This window comes from Molothrus aeneus, chromosome 29, assembly GCF_037042795.1.
Source record: "Molothrus aeneus isolate 106 chromosome 29, BPBGC_Maene_1.0, whole genome shotgun sequence".
NCBI classification, from domain to species: Eukaryota; Metazoa; Chordata; class Aves; order Passeriformes; family Icteridae; genus Molothrus; species Molothrus aeneus.
In genome coordinates, this window is record NC_089674.1 from 3,714,173 (window position 1) to 3,731,996 (window position 17,824).

Below are 17,824 nucleotides of genomic sequence, written 5' to 3' on the forward strand. Positions count from 1 at the left end.
TGTGTGAATGTGACAGTGACACTGCCTCTGTGTGAATGTGACAGTGACACAGCTGCTTGTTTGTTCTTCGTTCAACCAGACCCCTCCCAGTCTGCCCCTGTCAAGTCATGAATCCCAAACAGGAGGAAGGTCCAGCCACAGGAACGAGGTTCCTCCAGGGCTGGATGGTTCAGAAAAGTCTCCTCTCGGGTTTTGAGGTAGTTGTGGAGGTTTCTTCCCAAATTTGCTGCCTCCCTCAGCAGCTCAGGGAGCAGCACAGAGCAAAGGATCCGATCCTTCCCCTCCCAGGGCAAGGAGGTTGGCTGGTGCTCAGGGCATGAGCTAGCCCAGGGGGAATCCTGTAATCCAGTGTGTTAATCCTCCCCTGCCATGGCCTTTGAAGCCTGGCACCTCCCCAGCTTCCCCCTTCCATGGGCACCGGGGATTTCCTGCAGCTTTCCCCGGGCTGGGGCTGGGGTTTGCCTGGATTAAAGAGTTCACGAGTCAGGAACGTGGAAATATCACTGCCTGCTCCCAGGGAGGATGCAGCAGCACTCCCAAGCTCATGGATTTCTCTGCCCACAGAGGAGGATGGATATTTTTTCCCTTTTTTTATAGAAACCATCACAGCCCCGTTGCCCCAGTTCTGGGAACAGAGCCTGAGTGGGAAGGTGGCTGCTGCAGCAGCTCTGTCCCTGTATCCCGACAGCACAGGGTCATGCTGTGACATTCTCCAGCACCTTCCCCTCTCAGGGGTTCTCTCAGGGGTACCAGGGGTCTCCCTTCCCCCAGAATAAGCCTCTCCCCAGGACAGAACAAACAAGCTGGGCCTTTGCTGCTGCCTCACCCGCCCCGCCCGCCGCCTGCAGGCTGCCCCCGCTGCCCTCGGCATCTCCCGGCTTCTCCTGCCCTCCTCACCCCCCTTTCCCTGTCCTTCCTCCTCCTCCCTCCTTTCTTTCCCTGTCCTGACCCCTTTCCTTCCCCCTTTTCCCTCTCCTTCCTCCTTCTCCCACTCTCCTTTCCCTATCCTTCCCCTTCTCCCTCCCTCTTTTCCCTGTCCAGACCCCTTTCTCTCCCTCTTTTCCCTGTCCTTCCCCTTCTCCCTCCCTCCTTTCCCTGTCCTGACCCCTTTCCCTCCCCCTTTTCCCTGTCCTGACCCCTTTCCCTCCCCCTTTTCCCCATCCTCCCACCCTTTCCCGTTTTGCACATCCCTTCACACTCTCAGTGAATTTATGGGAGCCCCGTCTGCTGGGTGAGGAGGAGGAGGGGGGGTTGCCCCCCTTTGGGGGTGCCTGTGCACCTCAAAAAGGGGAAGCAGGGCTGCAGTGAGGGGGGCCCTGCCCTCCTGAGCCTCTCCCCAGCCTTTCACAGCAGGGCTTGGCAAAATCAACTGAGCAAAGTCACGGAATCTGGGGCAGAGCTGTGCAGCCACAGCTCCATCCTTCCTCCATGGCCTCCCAAGGACCACGTGGCCTCTGCATTGTGTCCAAAGTGAAAAAAGCTGCAGTTTTGAGGCTAAAATCCAGAGAATCTGCTCAAGGGAAGGGCGTCCTTCCAGATGTTGAGGCAGGGCCTACTAAACCTTGGATGTTGCTGCAGCAGATTTAGGAAGGGGGACATTGCTCAGCCCTGTGGTGCCTTGTTGCTTGGTAACACTTTCAGGAGGTGGAGCTGAAGCCAAACTGGATTTGGAGCCTGATTTTCTGTTACAACTCAAGGCACCGGGAGCGGAGCAGCCCAGTACCTGCTGCTTGTCCTTCCCTGGAAAACAGGCTGCCCCTCTCCTTCCCACTGCTCCAGAACATCCTCTGGGAGCCCTTCTGTGTGGTGGAGGGTGAATTCCACATAACTGATCATCCAGAGGTGGCCTGGAGCCACCCAGCTGGGAGCAGAGCTTAGTCCGAGCTTGTCCCTGTCCCGTGCACACAGCAGGAAGCCCCCACTCTCTGCTCCTCTGTTCTTCCATCAGATCAATCCAGAGGAAAGGAGACTCCCCCTGAGCCCTGGGGGGTCCCCTTCCCCCCTTCCTCTCCACCTCCTGTCACCTTTTTCTCCCCTCTCGCCACTCGTTTGGCAGCACCGGGGCTGGGGGGCCGCGGGCTCTGCGTCGCAGCCATGATGTCGGATCACTCACTGTCACTCTGTTTTTGTTCCTTTTTTTTTTTCCCGTTTTTTGTTTTGTTTTGGTTTTTTGTTTTTTATTTTTATTTTTTTCCCTGTCTTCATTTCTGCATGCCACTGTTCTTCTGTATTGCAGCCACAGTAGAAGCGGTAGAGGCACGGGAAGGTATGGCTAGAACCCGGCGAGAGACTCAAATCATCTCCGTGTGTGCGTGCGCTCCTTTTAAAGAGCTTTACCAGCCCTTAACGGAAGCTTTTTACTCTTGCATCACCAGAAGTGGGGGAGGACGAGGCCCTGCTGGGAAGGAAAAAACACCCAGGGGTTTGGTTCAAGGCTGTTTCAGCTTGAACAGTTTATTCCTTTCAGTGGAACACCTTTATTTGGAGTTGCCAAAGCGGTTCCTGCTGCCGCTGCTCGAGACCTTGGGCTTGAGGTCCTGCAATCTGCCAGCACCATCAAAACCCTTAGAAAACAGGATTTTGTGGTGCTGGTGTAATCCCTGCCTTCCCCACAGGTAGGCCAAGGTGGAGAGGCAATTCTCTGCCTGTAGGGTGTAGGAATGACAGATCCACGAGGATTTTTCCTCGATGCTGAGCGGGGCCACGCAGCTCTACAGAGGCTTTGCTTACCAAGGGAAGTTGTTTGTGAGCCAGCCAATCTTGTAAAAGATTTGGCACAGGCTCCTTTTCCTTAAATTCTCCGTAGCACAAAGGAGTTTCACATTTGGTCCGTGTCATCAGGGCGAGGGTGACGTGCTCGTCCCCGCGGTGATGGAACAGGGACATGAAATTCCTCCGTGGGATTCATCCCTCCCAAATCTGCCCGTGTGTCTCCTGGTCATGCAAGAATTTTGCCTTTGTGATCCAAGGACTAGCTGTTCCCTCTCCTGGTGTTGCAGTGTGTGGTTTGTGTCGGAGTTCAGAGCCTTGTGGTGGTGTCTTTGTTCTGTTGTTCTGGGTTTTGCCTTTTTTTTTTAAATTTTTATTTTCTTTTTAATTGTTATTTTTTAGTGTCGTGTTTTTCAGCTTTGAAATTTTCCTGAGATTTCACTCTCTGGGGACAGCAAGCACTTGTCTGGTTTATCAAGTTTCTCAAAATAGGGAGAGGTTTGGGATATTGGAAGGAAATTCATTCCTGTAAGGGTGGTGGGATGGAATTTCCAGAAGAGCTGTGGCTGCCCCATCCCTGGCAGTGTCCAAGGCTGAACCTGGGATAATTTAACTGGATGATTTTAATCTCCCAACCCAAACCATTCCATGCTTCCATGAAAAGCTCTTAGGGAACAGAGCAAATCCTAAACCTCCCTAAAAAAAATAACATCCTCCTAGGGAGCTGAGCAAATCCTAAACCTCCCTAAAAAAAAAATAACATCCTCTTAGGGAGAAAAGCAAATCCTAAACCTCCTAGGGAGCAGAGCAAATCCTAAACCCTCTTAGAGAGCAGAGCAAATCTTAAACCTGTCTTAAAGAAAAAGAACCTCTTAGGGAACAGAGAAAATCCTAAACCTCCCTAAAAAAGTGAAGTGCCTCCTCTTAGAGAGAAGAGCAAATCTTAAACCTGTCTTAAAGAAAAAAAGAACCTCTTAGGGAGCAGAGCAAATCCTAAACCTCCCTAAAAAAGAGAACCTCCTCTTGGGGAGCGGAGCAAATCCTAAACCTCCCCAAAAAGAACCTCCTCCTAGGGAGAAAAGCAAATCCTAAACCTCCTAGGGAGCAGAGAAAATCCTAAACCTCCCTAAATAGTGAAATGCCTCCTCTTAGGGAGCAGAGCAAATCTTAAACCTATCTTAAAGAAAATGAACCTCTTAAGGGACAGAGAAAATCCTAAACCTCCCTAAGAAAGAGAACCTCCTCTTAGGGAGCAGAGCAAATCCTAAACCTCCCTAAATAGTGAAATGCCTCCTCTTAGAGAGCAGAGCAAATCTTAAACCTATCTTAAAGAAAAAGAACCTCTTAGAGAGCAGAGCAAATCTTAAACCTATCTTAGAGAACCTCTTAGGGGACAGAGAAAATCCTAAACCTCCCTAAATAGTGAAATGCCTCCTCTTAGGGAGCAGAGCAACTCCTGCACTTTGCTGCCAGCTGCTCCCAGACATGCGCTGGCACCTCCAGAACCTCCCCAAACAATTCCCAAACCCAGCCCGGTGCTTCCTGTCCCCTCCACTTGTCCCCGTTGGTGTCTGGCGTGTGCTGGAGGGTTCCTCTGGGGCTGTGCCCGTGCTGGAGCTGACACCTGCCCCCTGTGCTCCCTTCCCTCCGCAGCCATCCGCGGCTTCTCCCCGCAGCACAAGATCCGCAGCTTCGAGGAGGCGCGGGGGCTGGACCGCATCAACGAGCGGATGCCGCCGCGCAAGGATTCCCTGCACTCGGACGGCCCCGTGAACTTGGTAACCTCGAACTCTGCGGACAAGAACGGCACGGGCAAGAAACCCCAGTAACGCCAGAGGATCCAAAACTTCATGAATTTTATTTATTTATTATCGGGGTGGGGTGGGGGCAGGGGGAGAAACCGACTTCACCTGGAGGCACGTCCATAAATCCAGTCTGCATCCGTTCTGTAAGAAAGCGACCATTTTGTAATTTTTTTTTTTTTATTTATGTTCAATATATATAAAAATGTCCTTTTTTCTTTTTTTTTTTTTTTTTTTTGAGTTAGAAACCAATCCAACTGCTAGAGCATCCCGGGAGTGTTGTGCTGTCCAGCTGCCCTCCCCGAGAGGCCAAACCTCTGCTGGGGGGTGTTGGATTAAAAAAACAAATATCAGTCAAACCAGGCAACTTGGGTCGTTGGCTTTGGCACAATTTGGAGTTAGCCTGAGCTTTCCAAAGCAGGTCCTTCCCTTCAGGATACGGTTGGGTTGGTTTTCCTTTACACACCTGTTTTCTTCCCAGATTTTTCCTGTTGTTTTCTTCCACCTCTTGCCTACCTGCAGCTGCTGCTTTAGGCAATTCCCTGGAAGGCAGATTGCTGGGATCCATCCCTCTTTTCCAAGGTGGCAGCCAGGGGTAGCTCCAGGGTTGTTAACACCAATCACAGCACCTTTTCCTTCAGGATTTCAGCTTTATCCCAGGGGATAAAGGAAAATAAGGAGAAGGTGGGGGGGAAGTGCTGCCCCTTGTTGTGGCTCTTCCTCTTGGAGCAGCCAGTTTGTGCAGCAGAATTCCCTTGGGAATCTCTGATTCAGAGCAGAGGAATTATCACTGCTGTCTGATGGTCCTTGGGAAAGCTGCAGGGCCTGAGTTTTAAAGGAAAAGGGGTGATTTACACCCTGGATGCTGCAGCTCCCCCATTCCCCCACCAGCACAGGCTGCCCAGCCCATGGCACATTCCCTGCTCCCAGCTCTGCAATCAGCCCTTGCTGGGCTCTTTGGGGCGTGGGGGACAGGGTGGTCCCCCCCAGTGTCACCTCCCTGTCCCCCCAGGGTGTGTGGCTTTGGGCATCACCCCCCCTTGGCTGTCCAGAGGAGCCGTGGGCAGCTCAGCCTTTCCCAGCAGCTGGAGCAGGGGGTTGCTGATAAAAGTTTGGGATAAGATGGGTGGGGCACTGCTGCTTTTGGGAGATGTGGCTGGGTGCTGGTGGCAGGGCAGCCCCTGGATTGGGAAGCAGGGATGGTTTGGAAGGCAGAACCGAGTGGATGTGGCAGGAATTTTGGCTGGGTGTTCTGGACAGGGATCCTGGGGGTTCCCAGGGGACACCCCTGGCTGTGGTCAGGGATTTTAGAGTGGGAGCTGAGCATTCTGTCACGGAGCATTCTTCACTTAGACTGGCAGCACTGGGGAAGAGTTTTGTGGGATTCCTGTTGGTCAGTTCCCTGTGAGCTGTGAAGAGTTTTGTGGGATTCCTGTTGGTCAGTTCCCTGTGAGCTGTGAAGGGTTTAATGGGATTCCCTTTGGTCACTTCCCTGTCAGCTGTGCAGGATTTTTTGGGATTCCCTTTGGTCACTTCCCACATGAGCTGTGGAAGGTTTTGTAGGGTTCCCATTAGTGACTTCCCTGTGAGCTGTGAAGGGTTTTATGGGATTCCTGTTGGTCACTTCCCCCATCCCCATGTGAACTGTGAAGGATTTTGTGGGATTCCCATTGGTGAATTCTTGTGTGAGCTGTGCAGGGTTTTGTAGGGTTCCCACTGGTGACTTCCCTGTGAGCTGGGAAGGGTTTTATGGGATTCCTGTTGGTCACTTCCCTGTGAGCTGTGCAGGATTTTTTGGGATTCCCGTTGGTCACTTCCTTGTGAGCTGTGAAGGTTTTTTGGGATTCCTGTTGGTCACTTCCCATGTGTTTTATGGGATTCCCGTTGGTCCCTTCCCTTCCCAGCCGTGGCCATTGCCTGGAGCTGAGGCAGCAGCTCCTGGAGCACTCCCCCCTCCAGCTTTCCCTTCTCCCGTGCTCTCTGCAGCAGGGCTGAGCCTCTCCCAGGGGATCTTTGCCAAGGCTTTCCCTGGATCTTGCCGTCTTCCCTCGGCCAGAGGAAAACAGCAACTTCCCAGGAAGCTTTCAAATTGTCTTAGGATCAGACGTCACCTAATCCCCCGGGGCTGTTTAGGATTCTGTGGGCAGACCGCTGGGTTTCCACACTTTTCAATCACATGCCTCCACTTTCCCCTCTTTTTTTTTTCTTTTTTTTTTTCTTTTTTGGTTGGTTTTTTTTTGTTTTTTTTTTTTTCCCTTTGATCCCTTTTTTATTTCCACGCCCACCTCTTTGCGAGATGTTTGGAGCGAGCTTCTCTTCCCCCCAGTCCGAGGAGTGGGGCCAAATTGCCTTTTGTCTGTGAGTATTTCTTTGTCCTTTCAGGGCCTCCTGTGAGCGGTGAGCCCGTGTGTGGTACCCATGGGGCTGCCCGTGCATGTTCGGGCGTGTTGTGCTGACCCAGGCTGGGATCTCACCCAAGCAGCCAGGTTTTAGTCGGGATCTTTGGGATGGGAATTGCGGGACCCCGAGCTCCTGTTCCCAGCGTGGGCCTTGCCCATCACACAGGGGGATTTGCTTTGCTGGCAGTTTGTCCCCCCCACCCTCTTCTCCTGCTCTGGCATCACCAATTCCCCCTCCTCAAAATCCTTTTGGACTTTGTGCTTCATGGTTTGGGGGCTCAGATCCAACCCCCTGATGCTTGGGGCTGGTGGAACTGCAGCTTCCCAGTGTCCCAGCCCTGGAAAAGGGCTGGATGTTCATTGTCCTGGCCCTGGAGGAGGTGGCCAAGGGGTGGGATTTTTGTCCCCCCTTATCCTAGGGCTGGTGGAGCTGCACTGTGCCAGCCCTGGAGGCAGTGCCAGGTGTCTCCAGGGTGACACTTGGGTGTTGGTTGCCCCTGTGGCACCCACACGTGTGGCTGTCACGCTGCCAGGTCCCCTCTTCCCTTTGAAGCAGTTCCCGAGGGGGTGAGGAGCAGCGATGGGGCTCTGGGTGCTAATTACCCCCTTCATTAACGCCCCCTCTCCGTGCCGGGCTTCCCCTGCCACCGCCCCCAGCCGAGATCCCCCCTCCCCTCTTTTGGGGACAACTTCGGAGCAGAATTCCCTGCCCCGATCCCCACCACGGCAAACCAAAAAACCAATCCAGAAACGCCCCCAAATTCCCCCTTTTCCTCCTTTTCCCCCCCAGATCCAGCGCCTCGGAGCTGGGCTTGTCTCTGACCCCTCCTCTCCGAGCTCCCGCCCGTCCCTTCCCCTCCCCGGCTGCCACCTGGAGCTTGGACATCCGGGATTGAGGGGAGCCCACGGGCCCCGGGGGAGCCCCCCCGACCCGAGGGAGCCCCCAAATCCAGGGAAAGCCCCCACCTCCCCGCAGCCTGGGTTTTTTTGCATGTTCTAGCAAGGTGCATGTCCAAGGAGGGGAGTCGGCAATGGGGCGGGTGGTGGGTTGAGTTCAGGCTTAATTTTCTTTTTTGGGATTGGGAGAACCCCTCTGGCTGCCTCTGGCACAGATCCCACCTGGCCAGGGGAGCTGGCAGGGATGCAGATCCCACCAAACCTCAGCCAGGGAGGACCTGAAGCCCTCCAGGGGTGCAGTGATGGTGATTTTAGGGTTCTCGATGCTGAAGGATCATACGCCCGTTGCCTGGAGACTGCCTCCTTTTTAATTTTTATTTTTATTTCTTGCTTTTTTTTTTCTTTTTCTTTTTCTTTTTTTTTTAGTTCTGTTGAAAGGAGAAAAAAATGGTGAAAATGTTATTTATTGGCAGAAATTATTTAATATAATTTCTTTTTTTTTTTTCTTTTTGTGAAACAAGGAATGAATTTGTTAGAACTGTCTCGATGTAAATCGGAGTCATCTTTAAGGAGGAAAAAAAAAAGAAAAAAAAAGTTAAAAATTGACACAGTCACTGCGCTCCACTGTGATTTTTTGGGTGGCTGAGGGGGGTTCATTGCTGCCAGAAGGGAGGATTTGGGGCTTTCTAGAGGCTCTCCAGGGCATCTCCCAGCCCCCAGCAGCGGCTCCCGGCTGCATTTGGAGATTTGGAGCTCTCAGCTCCTGCTCCTCGTCCTTCCCTGGGTAAATAACGTGGTGCCAGCAGGGACAGGACGGGATGTGCCAGCTCTTGTTCCACCCCAGCTCCTTCCTTGTCCCTTCTGGGGTGTTCCCTCCACAGAGAGGACTCAGGGAGCAGCCCTGGGGTCGGGATCCATCTGGGTGGATCCGAACGGTGACAGTTCCACGGCTCCTGCTCAGGGATCCCCTCCTGCATCATCCCTGGGGAGCTGCTGTGGCTCCCGCTCTGCCTTCCACGCCTGGGATCCGTCCCCTCTTCCCAAGGGGCAGCCGAATATTCAGGATAAACTCCGGAGCACTCCAGGGCGTTATCCCATTTAACCATCCCAATTCCTCCGGGAATTCAGCGCCACCTCGAGCTCAGCTCCCCACGTGCTCCCCATTTCCCACCTGCTCCTCCCCGCTCCCGGATGCATCCAGGGCACGCCCGGGCCGGGACGCTCCGGCTCTCCCACCCTTTTCCTGGGTGTTCCCACCCAAACTGGGGAGCCCCCAAGCCCCGGCACCGCTGGCAGACCCCGCGCTGGGCACCGGGGGCGGCTCCGGGCACATCCCTGCCCAGGGGAGCATCCCTGGGAGCATCCCCGGGCCCGGCCGCGCGTTCCCGGCTGGCATCGCCGCTGAGCAAACAGGAAACACTCGCCCTTTGTTAATCCCGGCCCGGGCTGCGCGTTAAATATTTATCTGTGAGCGGAGGCTGGTGCTGGGAGCCGCGGGGAGGGAGGGACCGAGGCAGGGCCGGCGCTGGAGGCTCCTGGCCGGGCACGGGGACGCTGCGTGCGGAGCGGGAGGTGAGCGGGGCTTTGGGCAGGGGGTGCCGGCGCCCCGAGGGGGGCTTGGGCAAGGGGGCTGCTCCTCGCATCGCCCGCGGCTGCTGTGACCTCGAGAGGTGTCACTGGGTGGGCTGGAGGGGACCCGGAGGGCATGGGCACCCCTTGGCAGCAGGGATGGGCTCGGGGGTGTCCCCTCGCTGGGTTTAACCCTCCCCGGCCCCGCTGCCATCCCTGCCCCGGTCACCCCGGGATCCTCCAGCAGGATCAGCTCCTGTGTCCTCGCCACGGTGTCCCCAGCTGGCACCAAGGAGCTGCCTCATTCCCACGGCATTGGGGCGGGGGGAAGGACACCCTGTCCCCTCTGTCCCCTCTGTCCCCTCTGTCCCCCGTGTCCCCCGGGCGCAGGATCGCAGCCAGCCGGCGTTCCTGCCATCGTCTCCAGCAGCAGGGGGCGGTGGCTTGGTGGGGACCGAGGGGTGGCAGCGAAGCCACCGTCCCCCGGGAGCTCACGTGGGAACTCACGGGATGAGGAAGGGCTGGGGCAGCCCCGTTTTGGGGGTGTCAGCAGTTTAGGGGAGCAGGAAGCGGCCGGCGGGTGAGTGGTGGGTGCGGGCGCTGCCCGAGGGGGCGAGGGGGGACACGGGGCACCCGCAAAGCGAGGCATGGGGGTGATCTGGGGGGGACCCTGCCCGGATTCCTCAGGGATGGGCGGACGGAGGGGATGGAGGGGTGCAGTGGGGATGGGGGCTCTGCTCTGACTGTGCCCCACACCAGGGCTTGGGTGGGCACAGGAGCACAGATCCCACTCCCCACTTCAGCCCTCACCTCTCAGCATTTCCCTCTTCACCCCCTTCCAAAAATCCCCCTAAATCCCCTTCTCCATCGGATGGGGAACTGATGACGCCGGAGGGGGTGAGGTGGGACACAGGCAGAGCACTGGGGGCTTACATGGGGGTCCCCAGTGCCCAAATCCCTGGGGATGGAGAGATTGAAGGGATGGAGGTGATGGAGGAATGCAGGAGATGGAGGGATGGAGGGGATGGAGGGGATGGAAGGGATGGAGGGGATGGAGGGGATGGAGGGGATGGAGGACATGGAGGGGATGGAGGACATGGAGGGTCACCCGTGGGAAAGTGGGCAGCAGTGGGGATGGGGGCTCTGCTCTCCCCGTGCCCCATCCCGGCGCTCGGAGGGGCACAGGAGCACAGACCCCACTCGTCCCCTCAGTCCCCACCTCCACCCGGAATTCCCTCCCCATCCTTTCCCGAACCCCCCCCCCCCCCGAGTCCCCGTCTCCATCGCGCCGGGGGCCGGCGGCGCCGGGCTCGCCCCGTTTCGTAAGCGGGGCCCGGGTGTGCGGGAACGCGTGCGCGGGGCGTGGGATGAGTTCAACCCCTTGGCTCCATTCCCTGGATCCCATCCCTGGAAATGTCACTGGAAACTCTGAATGGGCCGGCCCCGCTCCAGAGCGGGGAGCGCTGGGGGGGCAGCGCACCCCGGGGGTGGGGGGGGCCGGGGCACACGGGGACCCAGCGCCGGCCAGGACGGAGCCTCCCGGGGGATGCTCTTGGGGGGCTCTCCCCGCCAGCCCCCCCCATGCGCTGAGGGCCCCCCCGCTCCCTCTCCCGGCAAAGTTCGTGCCGTGGATTTTTCTTCCGCGCCGCTCGCGGCTCCGTCCCGCTCGCCCCGGGGCTCCCCAAAACCCCGGCGCTTCCCGGGGGGGCCCCGCTGGCACCGCCCAGGAGGTAAGAGCTGGCTGGGGGGCCCCGAGGGGACCCCCGGGGACAGGTTTTGGGGGACACTCCAAAGGAGGAGAAGGATGGGGCCGAGCCCCGTGTGGGGCTGCGCTGGGGATGGCGTGGAGGTTTTTGGGGTGCCCTAGGGGGATGGGAGCCTGCACCCCACTTTCTGTGTCCCGGGGCAAATCCTTCCCTGGTCTCAGTTTCCCCACGGGGGTGATTGACGTTAGTTACAACCTTGGAGCTGCCGAGCCTGCAGCGCTGTGGGAAACAGGGGGTCCCGATTTGGGGGTCCCACACACACAGAGGGCACCGTGTCGGGCTGGGACCCCCGGCAGCCGCCCAGGACGCCCCGTTTGAGGCGGGATCTGGCACCTGCGAGCGCCTTTGCCGGGCTGGGCACGGAGACGTGAGAGGGACGAGCCAGGGCACGGGTGTCCCCCCAAGGCCCTTGGGCCATCCCGGGGTCGGGAGAGGCTCCGGGGGTCCCGGCCCCCCCAGCCGCCCCCCGGCCGGTTCTCGGTGAGTCACAGCTCGGCTCCCCGTGCCTCCGTCCCCTCTCCCTCCCTGTTTGCGCTGCAGGGCGGGGAAATATTTCTGCCCTGTCGTGTTCCCGGCCCTGGCAGCGCTCCCGGGCGGGCGACGCTGCTGCCGCCACGTGCCCGGGCGGGAGGGCAGCGCGCCGGGATGCCGGGCATGGGAAGGCGGCGCTGCCATCGCCCCGAGCCGCCCCGGGCGTGTTCTCACGGCGGGCTGGATCCATCCCTGCCGAGCCGGGGCAGGGCGAGGGGCGGGTGGTCTGGATCAGCATGGGTAAGGAGCTGGGCACCCGTGCCAGGGCTGGTTCTGAACAGGAACAGCCCCTTCCCCTGAGCTGGGGACGCTGCCACCGCGGTTGTCACCGCACACGGTGCCCCCTGTGCCTCTGAATAACAGGGGACGCTCCCAGCGGTGGGGCTGGGGCTCCTCCGAGCCTCCGTCGCTCTGGCAAAGCTGGGAATGCCCAGAAAGCGGGGACACCATGAGCACAGCTGCTTTTCCCACAGGGCTCGGGCAGCTCCGGAGCATCATCCCGCCCCCCCGGCCATGGCGGGCCGGCTCCTGCCCCCCGACACCAGCGCGGCCCTGGCTGTGGAGGACGTTCCCCACCTCCTCCCAGCTCTGCAGGTGTCCCCGCAGCACACGGTGACACGGGTGAGTGGGGCTGGCACATGCTGGGGGATCCGGGGGGGGGGGGCTGCACCCTTTGTGCCAGCCCCTCCCTGTGCCACAGGTGCCCGTCATCCGCCACCGCGGCTCCAACACCCTCAACTTCCACTTCCATGAGCCGGAGAGCCGCGGCACCGCCCAGAACAGCCAGGGAGCTCCCAAGAGCTCAGGTACAGAGAGCCCTGAGCATCCTGGGGACACCCCCTGGGCCGTGCCCACCTGAGCCATGCCCACCTTGTCTGCAGTGAATGAGTGGTACCAGACCTGGCCAGCCAAGGAGACCAAAGCCCCCAGCCCCCAGGTGCCCGCCCAGCCCAGCCCCAGCCCCAGGGCCGCCCCCGCCTGCCCGCGGCCCCCGGGCTGGTCGGCGACCTGGACCAAGGACAGCAAGCGGCGGGAGAGGCGCTGGGTGAAGTACGATGGCATCGGGCCCGTGGACGAGACGGGGATGCCCCTGGCCTCACGCTCGGTGAGTGGGGGCGCAGGGCAGGGGTGTCGCCCCGCTGTCACCCCCTCACCACCCCAACGTGTCCCCCCAGAGCGTGGACAGCCCCCGGGACTGGTACCGCAGCATGTTCCGGCAGATCCACCGCAAGCTGCCAGGTGAGCCCGGGCGTGCGGGTGCGGCACGGAGCGGGCAGGGCTCGGCACCCGCTCACCTCCCTCATCCTCAGAGCCCGACTGGGACAGCCATTCCTGCCCCACCACGGCGCCTCCATCGCCCCCCAAGCCGCGGAGGAGGGGCTCGGCCCCGGCTGAGCCCCCCGGAATGCCCAACGGGATGGACTGGTGAGCCTGGCACAGGGACGGGGGTGCCCCGGGGTGGGGGCTGCGCTGGCTGAACCCCCCCCGTCCTCCACAGGAGCCGCTGGGGCGCCACCGGTGCCACCGCCGAGCCCGGCAGCATTTTTGACTACGAACCAGGGGAGTTCTCTCCGCGGGAGCAGGTAGGCAGGCCTGGCACTCGGGGAGGGGTGGGCCCGAGGTGGGCACACCCCTGACCGCCCCCTGCCCTTTCAGAGCCCGGCAGCAGCGCGGCCGAAGCGGGCTCAGTCCATCGAGGTGAGGCGCTGGGGGTGGCAGCGGGGTCCCGGTGCCCGCGGGCAGTGCCAGCCTGGCCGCCACAGCCCCGAACTGCCCCTGCAGGTGCTGCTGGAGCAGGAGCTGGAGCAGCTCAGCGAGGAGCTGGACAAGGACATGAGGGACATGGAGACGCGGCGGACTCCCCGCCAGGTACCCCCGGCCCCTCCTGCTGCACCTCGGTCCCCCCAGGGCACCCAGCTGTGGGCACACCCAGCTGTGGGCTCACCCAGCTGTGGGCACACCCAGCTGTGGGCTCAGCCTTTGTGCAGGGCTTGGACATGCACGTGGTGGGATGCACATCTGGATTAATGCTCGGATGGGTGCATGCACGGCTGGATGTGTGCACAACTGGATGTGTGAATAACTGGATGTGTGCACAACTGGATGTGTGCACAGCTGGATGTGTGCACAGCTGGATGTGTGAACAACTGGATGGATGAATGGATCTGTGCAGGGCTGGAGCCCTGCACATCTGGATGCCTGCACGGCCGGGGTGAATGCACAGCGAGCTGCATGCACATCTGGATGTGTGCACAACCCGGTGCCTGCCTGGCTGGCTCCACGCACATCTGGACCCACGCACGGCTGCTCCGCAGCCTGGAGCCGTGGCTGTGGGGCTTTAGGACCCAGCCCGCCCGTCCGTCTGTCCGGCCGGCGGTTTATTGGCGCAGCCGAGCTGGACTCCTTCGCTTCCCGCCGAGACTCGGCCTCCTGGATGATTAATTTTTCTCTCCCACCCCCTCCCGCTCCTCCCGGCAGAGCCCGGCGGCTGCTCCCACCGCTCGCTCCCCTGCTCCGGCCTCCCCGGCTGCTCGGTGAGTTCCGCGGCCGCTCCCGCCCCCCGCACCCCCAAATCCCCCTGCCCGGACCCCGCTCGAGGCGAGGGACGGGACCCCGCTCCGGGGCTGGCGGGGGGGGCTGTCCCTGCAGCGCCCCGCGGGGGGGGAGCCCCCGGCATCCCCTCGGGACCCCCCAGAGCCCCCCCGGTCCCCCAGAGCCCGGCACGGGTGGGAGCGGCGCCGGGCCGGCTGCCCGCAGGGTGGGACGGGGCCGGAGCGGGGCTGAGCCTTTCCCCCGTCCCCGGAGCGGGGACGCCGTGTCCCGGCCTTTGGCTCCGTCCCAGGGGAGGTGACGGCGCTCGGATTGCCACCGCTGTGTCCCACGGGCGCAGGGAGGGGACAGCTGTGCCGGAGCACCCCGGGATGGGGTGGGCACCCCGGGATGGGGTGGGCACCCCGGGATGGGGTGGGCACGCCGGGGTGTCCCCACAGACCCCTCTGTGCCCCGGCAGCAGCAGGAAAACAAACAAACAAACAAACAAGCAAACCAACGAGCACCTCCTCTTGTAGGAGCCACCGTAACCCCCAGGGGCGCACAGAGCGGGGGCTCCCCCCCTCCCCAACCCCTCCTCCGGCTTGGGGGGCGCATTTGGGCTCTTTAAGTGCCCCCCGGAGTGGGGTTATTCATTAGCCCTCCCCGGCGCTTCCTGCTCGGCGGCAGCGGGGCCGCGCTGCCGGAAAACTTCGGACCTGTCCCGCTTGGCTGCCTCCGGGAGGAGCCCCGGGAGGGCTGGAGAGAGCAGAGCCGGGGGTCCTGGTTCTGGGGGACCCCAGCGCCCTCACATTGGGGTACCCGCTGGTTTTGGGTCCCGGGATCCCGGGGTCCCGGTTCTGGGGGACCCCAATAGCCTGGTTGATGGAATTCAGGAATCCTGGTCCTGGAGGACCCTGAATTCCCGGTCTGTGGAACCCAGGGGTCTTGGTCCATGGGATGCAGGAGTATCCTGAGGGCTCCTGGTCCGTGCAATGCACAGGACCCCGATGTCCTGCTCTGTGGGACACGGGGGGCAGCAAGGTCAGAGCAGGGGGGGTTCATGGCCCTGCCCTGAGCCACTGTCCCCCCTCAGGAGCCCCCTGTCACCCCAGCGGCTGTGGAGCCCCCCTGCCAGCCACCACTCACCTGCCACCCCCAGCATGGAGCGGGCTGGGCTGGGGCTGGCCAGTGACCGGAGCCCTGGCAGAGGTGAGTCCCCCTTGAGCCCCCTGAGCCCCCCAGGCCCTGCCGTGGGGCACCCCAAGCACCCTGGCTGGTGACACCCCGCTCTTCACAGACACCCTCAGGCCAGGGACCCTCCCCAGCTTGTCGGACCTGGGGGAGCCCGTGGAGGCCGTCAAGAGGGAGGAGAAGAAGGTGAGGCTGGGATGGTCCCGTGCCATGTGGGATTGGGGGTGGCTGCACTAGGGGTGTCTCCCTGTAACCCCTCCTCTCCCTCCCCAGATGAAAGCTGCTCGCCTCAAGTTCAACTTCCAAGCTGAGTCTCCCAAGTAAGCGCCGGGGTCACCCCTGGGGTCCCACGATGACAGATGGGGACTCGGGGAGCCCTGACACGTGGGGTGGCCCTGCCAGCCGAGCCGGGGACGGGTCTGTGCCCGCGGGCAGGTGTGACAGTGTCCCTTGCAGGGAGCTGACGCTGCAGAAGGGGGACATCGTCTACATCCATAAGGAGGTGGACAGGAACTGGCTGGAGGGGGAGCACCACGGCCGCGTGGGCATCTTCCCCTCCAACTACGTGGAGGTGAGCCCGGGCCACGAGGGGGCGGCGGGGCCGGGGGGCGCTGGCGCTGCCCCTCACCCGCGTGTCCCACCCAGATCCTGCCCCCCACGGAGGTGCCCAAGCCCATCAAGGCTCCCACGCTCCAGGTGCTGGAATACGGCGAGGCACTGGCGCTCTACAACTTCCGAGGGGATCTGCACGTGGAGCTCTCCTTTCGCAAGGTACCGCGGCTCCGTGCTGTGCCATCCCGGGCCATCCCGGGCCGTTCCGTGCTGTGCTATCCCGGGCCATCCCGAGCCATCCCGGGCCGTTCCGTGCTGTGCTATCCCGGGCCATCCCGAGCCATCCCGGGCCGTTCCGTGCTGTGCCATCCCGGGCCATCCCGGGCCATCCCGGGCCGTTCCGTGCTGTGCCATCCTGGGCCATCCCGGGCCGTTCCGTGCTGACCCGCCCTCTGCTCCCGCGGCAGGGCGAGCGGATCTGCCTGGTGCGGAGGGTGAACGAGAACTGGTACGAGGGGCGGATCTCGGGCACCAGCCGCCAGGGCATCTTCCCCGCCACCTACGTGCAGGTGCTGAAGGAGCCGCGGGTCAAAACCACCGCCGAGGACATCCCCTCGTCTCCCGGCCCCGCCAGCCCCCGGCCCGCGGCCGGATCCCCGTCCCTGCAGCGCTCGCCCGGCCCCCGCATCCCCCAGGCTCCCGCGGGATCCCCCCGGGAAGCCAAGCGGGGTCCCGGGGTGTCGGGCGGGCGCCCGTCCTCCCCGCGCCACCTCGGTGCCACCTTCCCCCCCTCCCCAAAGCTGCCCCACGCTGGCACCCCCAGCCCCTTGGTGGCCTCTGCCAGCCCCCCACACCCTGCCTGGAGCCCCGAGCAGGTGAGTGCCCCCCGCCCTGGCACCGTGCCCCGGCACCGCTGGGTCTGCGGGTGCCACCCTGAACCCCCCGTTTGCCCCCACAGCGCCCGACCCCGGCGGCACAAAGCAGCGCCCGGCCCGAGCCCGCCCCGTCCTACAACGGCTCCGAGATCCGGTGGACTCCGTAAGCAGGGCCGGGAGCGTCCCCGGGCGCGGTGTCCCCACAAGGGACCCCCCCGTGGGTGGGGTGGGCTCTGCCCACGCTTTGTCTCGCAGGTACCGGGCGCTCTACCAGTACCGGCCCCAAAACGCCGACGAGCTGGAGCTGCTGGAAGGGGACAGGGTGGATGTCATGCAGCAGTGCGACGACGGCTGGTTTGTGGGTGCGTGGCCGCCGCTTTGGGGACAGGGATGGGGACAAGGTGCCACCCTCACCCCTCGCCACCTCTCCGCGTCTTTATACCCGCAGGAGTGTCCAGGAGGACGCAGAAATTCGGCACTTTCCCCGGGAATTACGTGGCGCCGGTGTGACCCGCGGCCGTGGGGACCCCGGGGGCTTCCCCCTGTCCCGCCGTGTCCCCGCCGTGTCCCCGCCGTGTCCCCCCACGGGGATGAAGCGCCTCCAGCTCCCTCCCGCCCCTATGGGGCTGCTTCTAACAGGGACGAATCCCCCCAGCGCGGGGTGTCTCCCCCGCCCCAGTGCCTTAACCCGCCCCCTCCTCGCCGCTGCCCGGGGCCACCGCCCCGGGGGTCGCCCCGGGGCTCTGCCCGGTGCCGGGCCTGACCATGACGGCCGTGCCCCGCGATGCGGGTCCGTGTCCGGGAGTCGCCTTCGCTTCTTTTCCGTCATTAAAGCTCAGCTCAGCCCGACTCTGAGAGTTCCGGGATTGGGGAGGAGCCGCTCCCGGGACCCGTCCCACCGGAGCCGTGGGCGGGGAGCGGCGGGGCCGCTGCGTGGGGCCGCGGGGATCCCCCCACGCCCACGGGCGGTCCCGGGGCGGGCCCAGCCGCCGCCGTGCGCC

The 17,824-nt window shown here is 61.9% G+C and overlaps 2 protein-coding genes across 3 annotated transcripts in view; both read left to right on the top strand.

Moving 5' to 3' along the window:
- The window catches only part of PPP3CC (protein phosphatase 3 catalytic subunit gamma), a 45,401-nt gene extending 40,717 nt beyond the window's left edge, over nt 1-4,684 (top strand). The window contains exons 13-14 of one of the 2 annotated variants that reach the window (XM_066567410.1): nt 2,237-2,266; nt 4,363-4,684. In XM_066567410.1, the coding sequence (XP_066423507.1) occupies nt 2,237-2,266; nt 4,363-4,538 (206 nt within the window). In that variant the 3' untranslated portion in view covers nt 4,539-4,684. The remainder of the gene's footprint in view (nt 1-2,236; nt 2,267-4,362) is intronic. The other variant, XM_066567411.1, reaches the window with a different exon arrangement.
- A 6,059-nt stretch (nt 4,685-10,743) lies between these two features.
- On the top strand, nt 10,744-17,672 carry SORBS3 (sorbin and SH3 domain containing 3). The gene is given in 20 exon segments (XM_066567316.1): nt 10,744-10,954; nt 10,957-11,106; nt 12,158-12,294; nt 12,374-12,479; nt 12,555-12,778; nt 12,849-12,912; nt 12,984-13,098; nt 13,172-13,256; nt 13,330-13,371; nt 13,456-13,542; nt 14,152-14,207; nt 15,299-15,414; nt 15,503-15,582; nt 15,670-15,716; nt 15,853-15,967; nt 16,042-16,167; nt 16,416-16,823; nt 16,907-16,986; nt 17,079-17,185; nt 17,272-17,672. Coding segments are annotated over 20 exon segments (2,418 nt in total). The 3' UTR covers nt 17,334-17,672.
- Nucleotides 17,673-17,824: the final 152 nt, after the last annotated feature.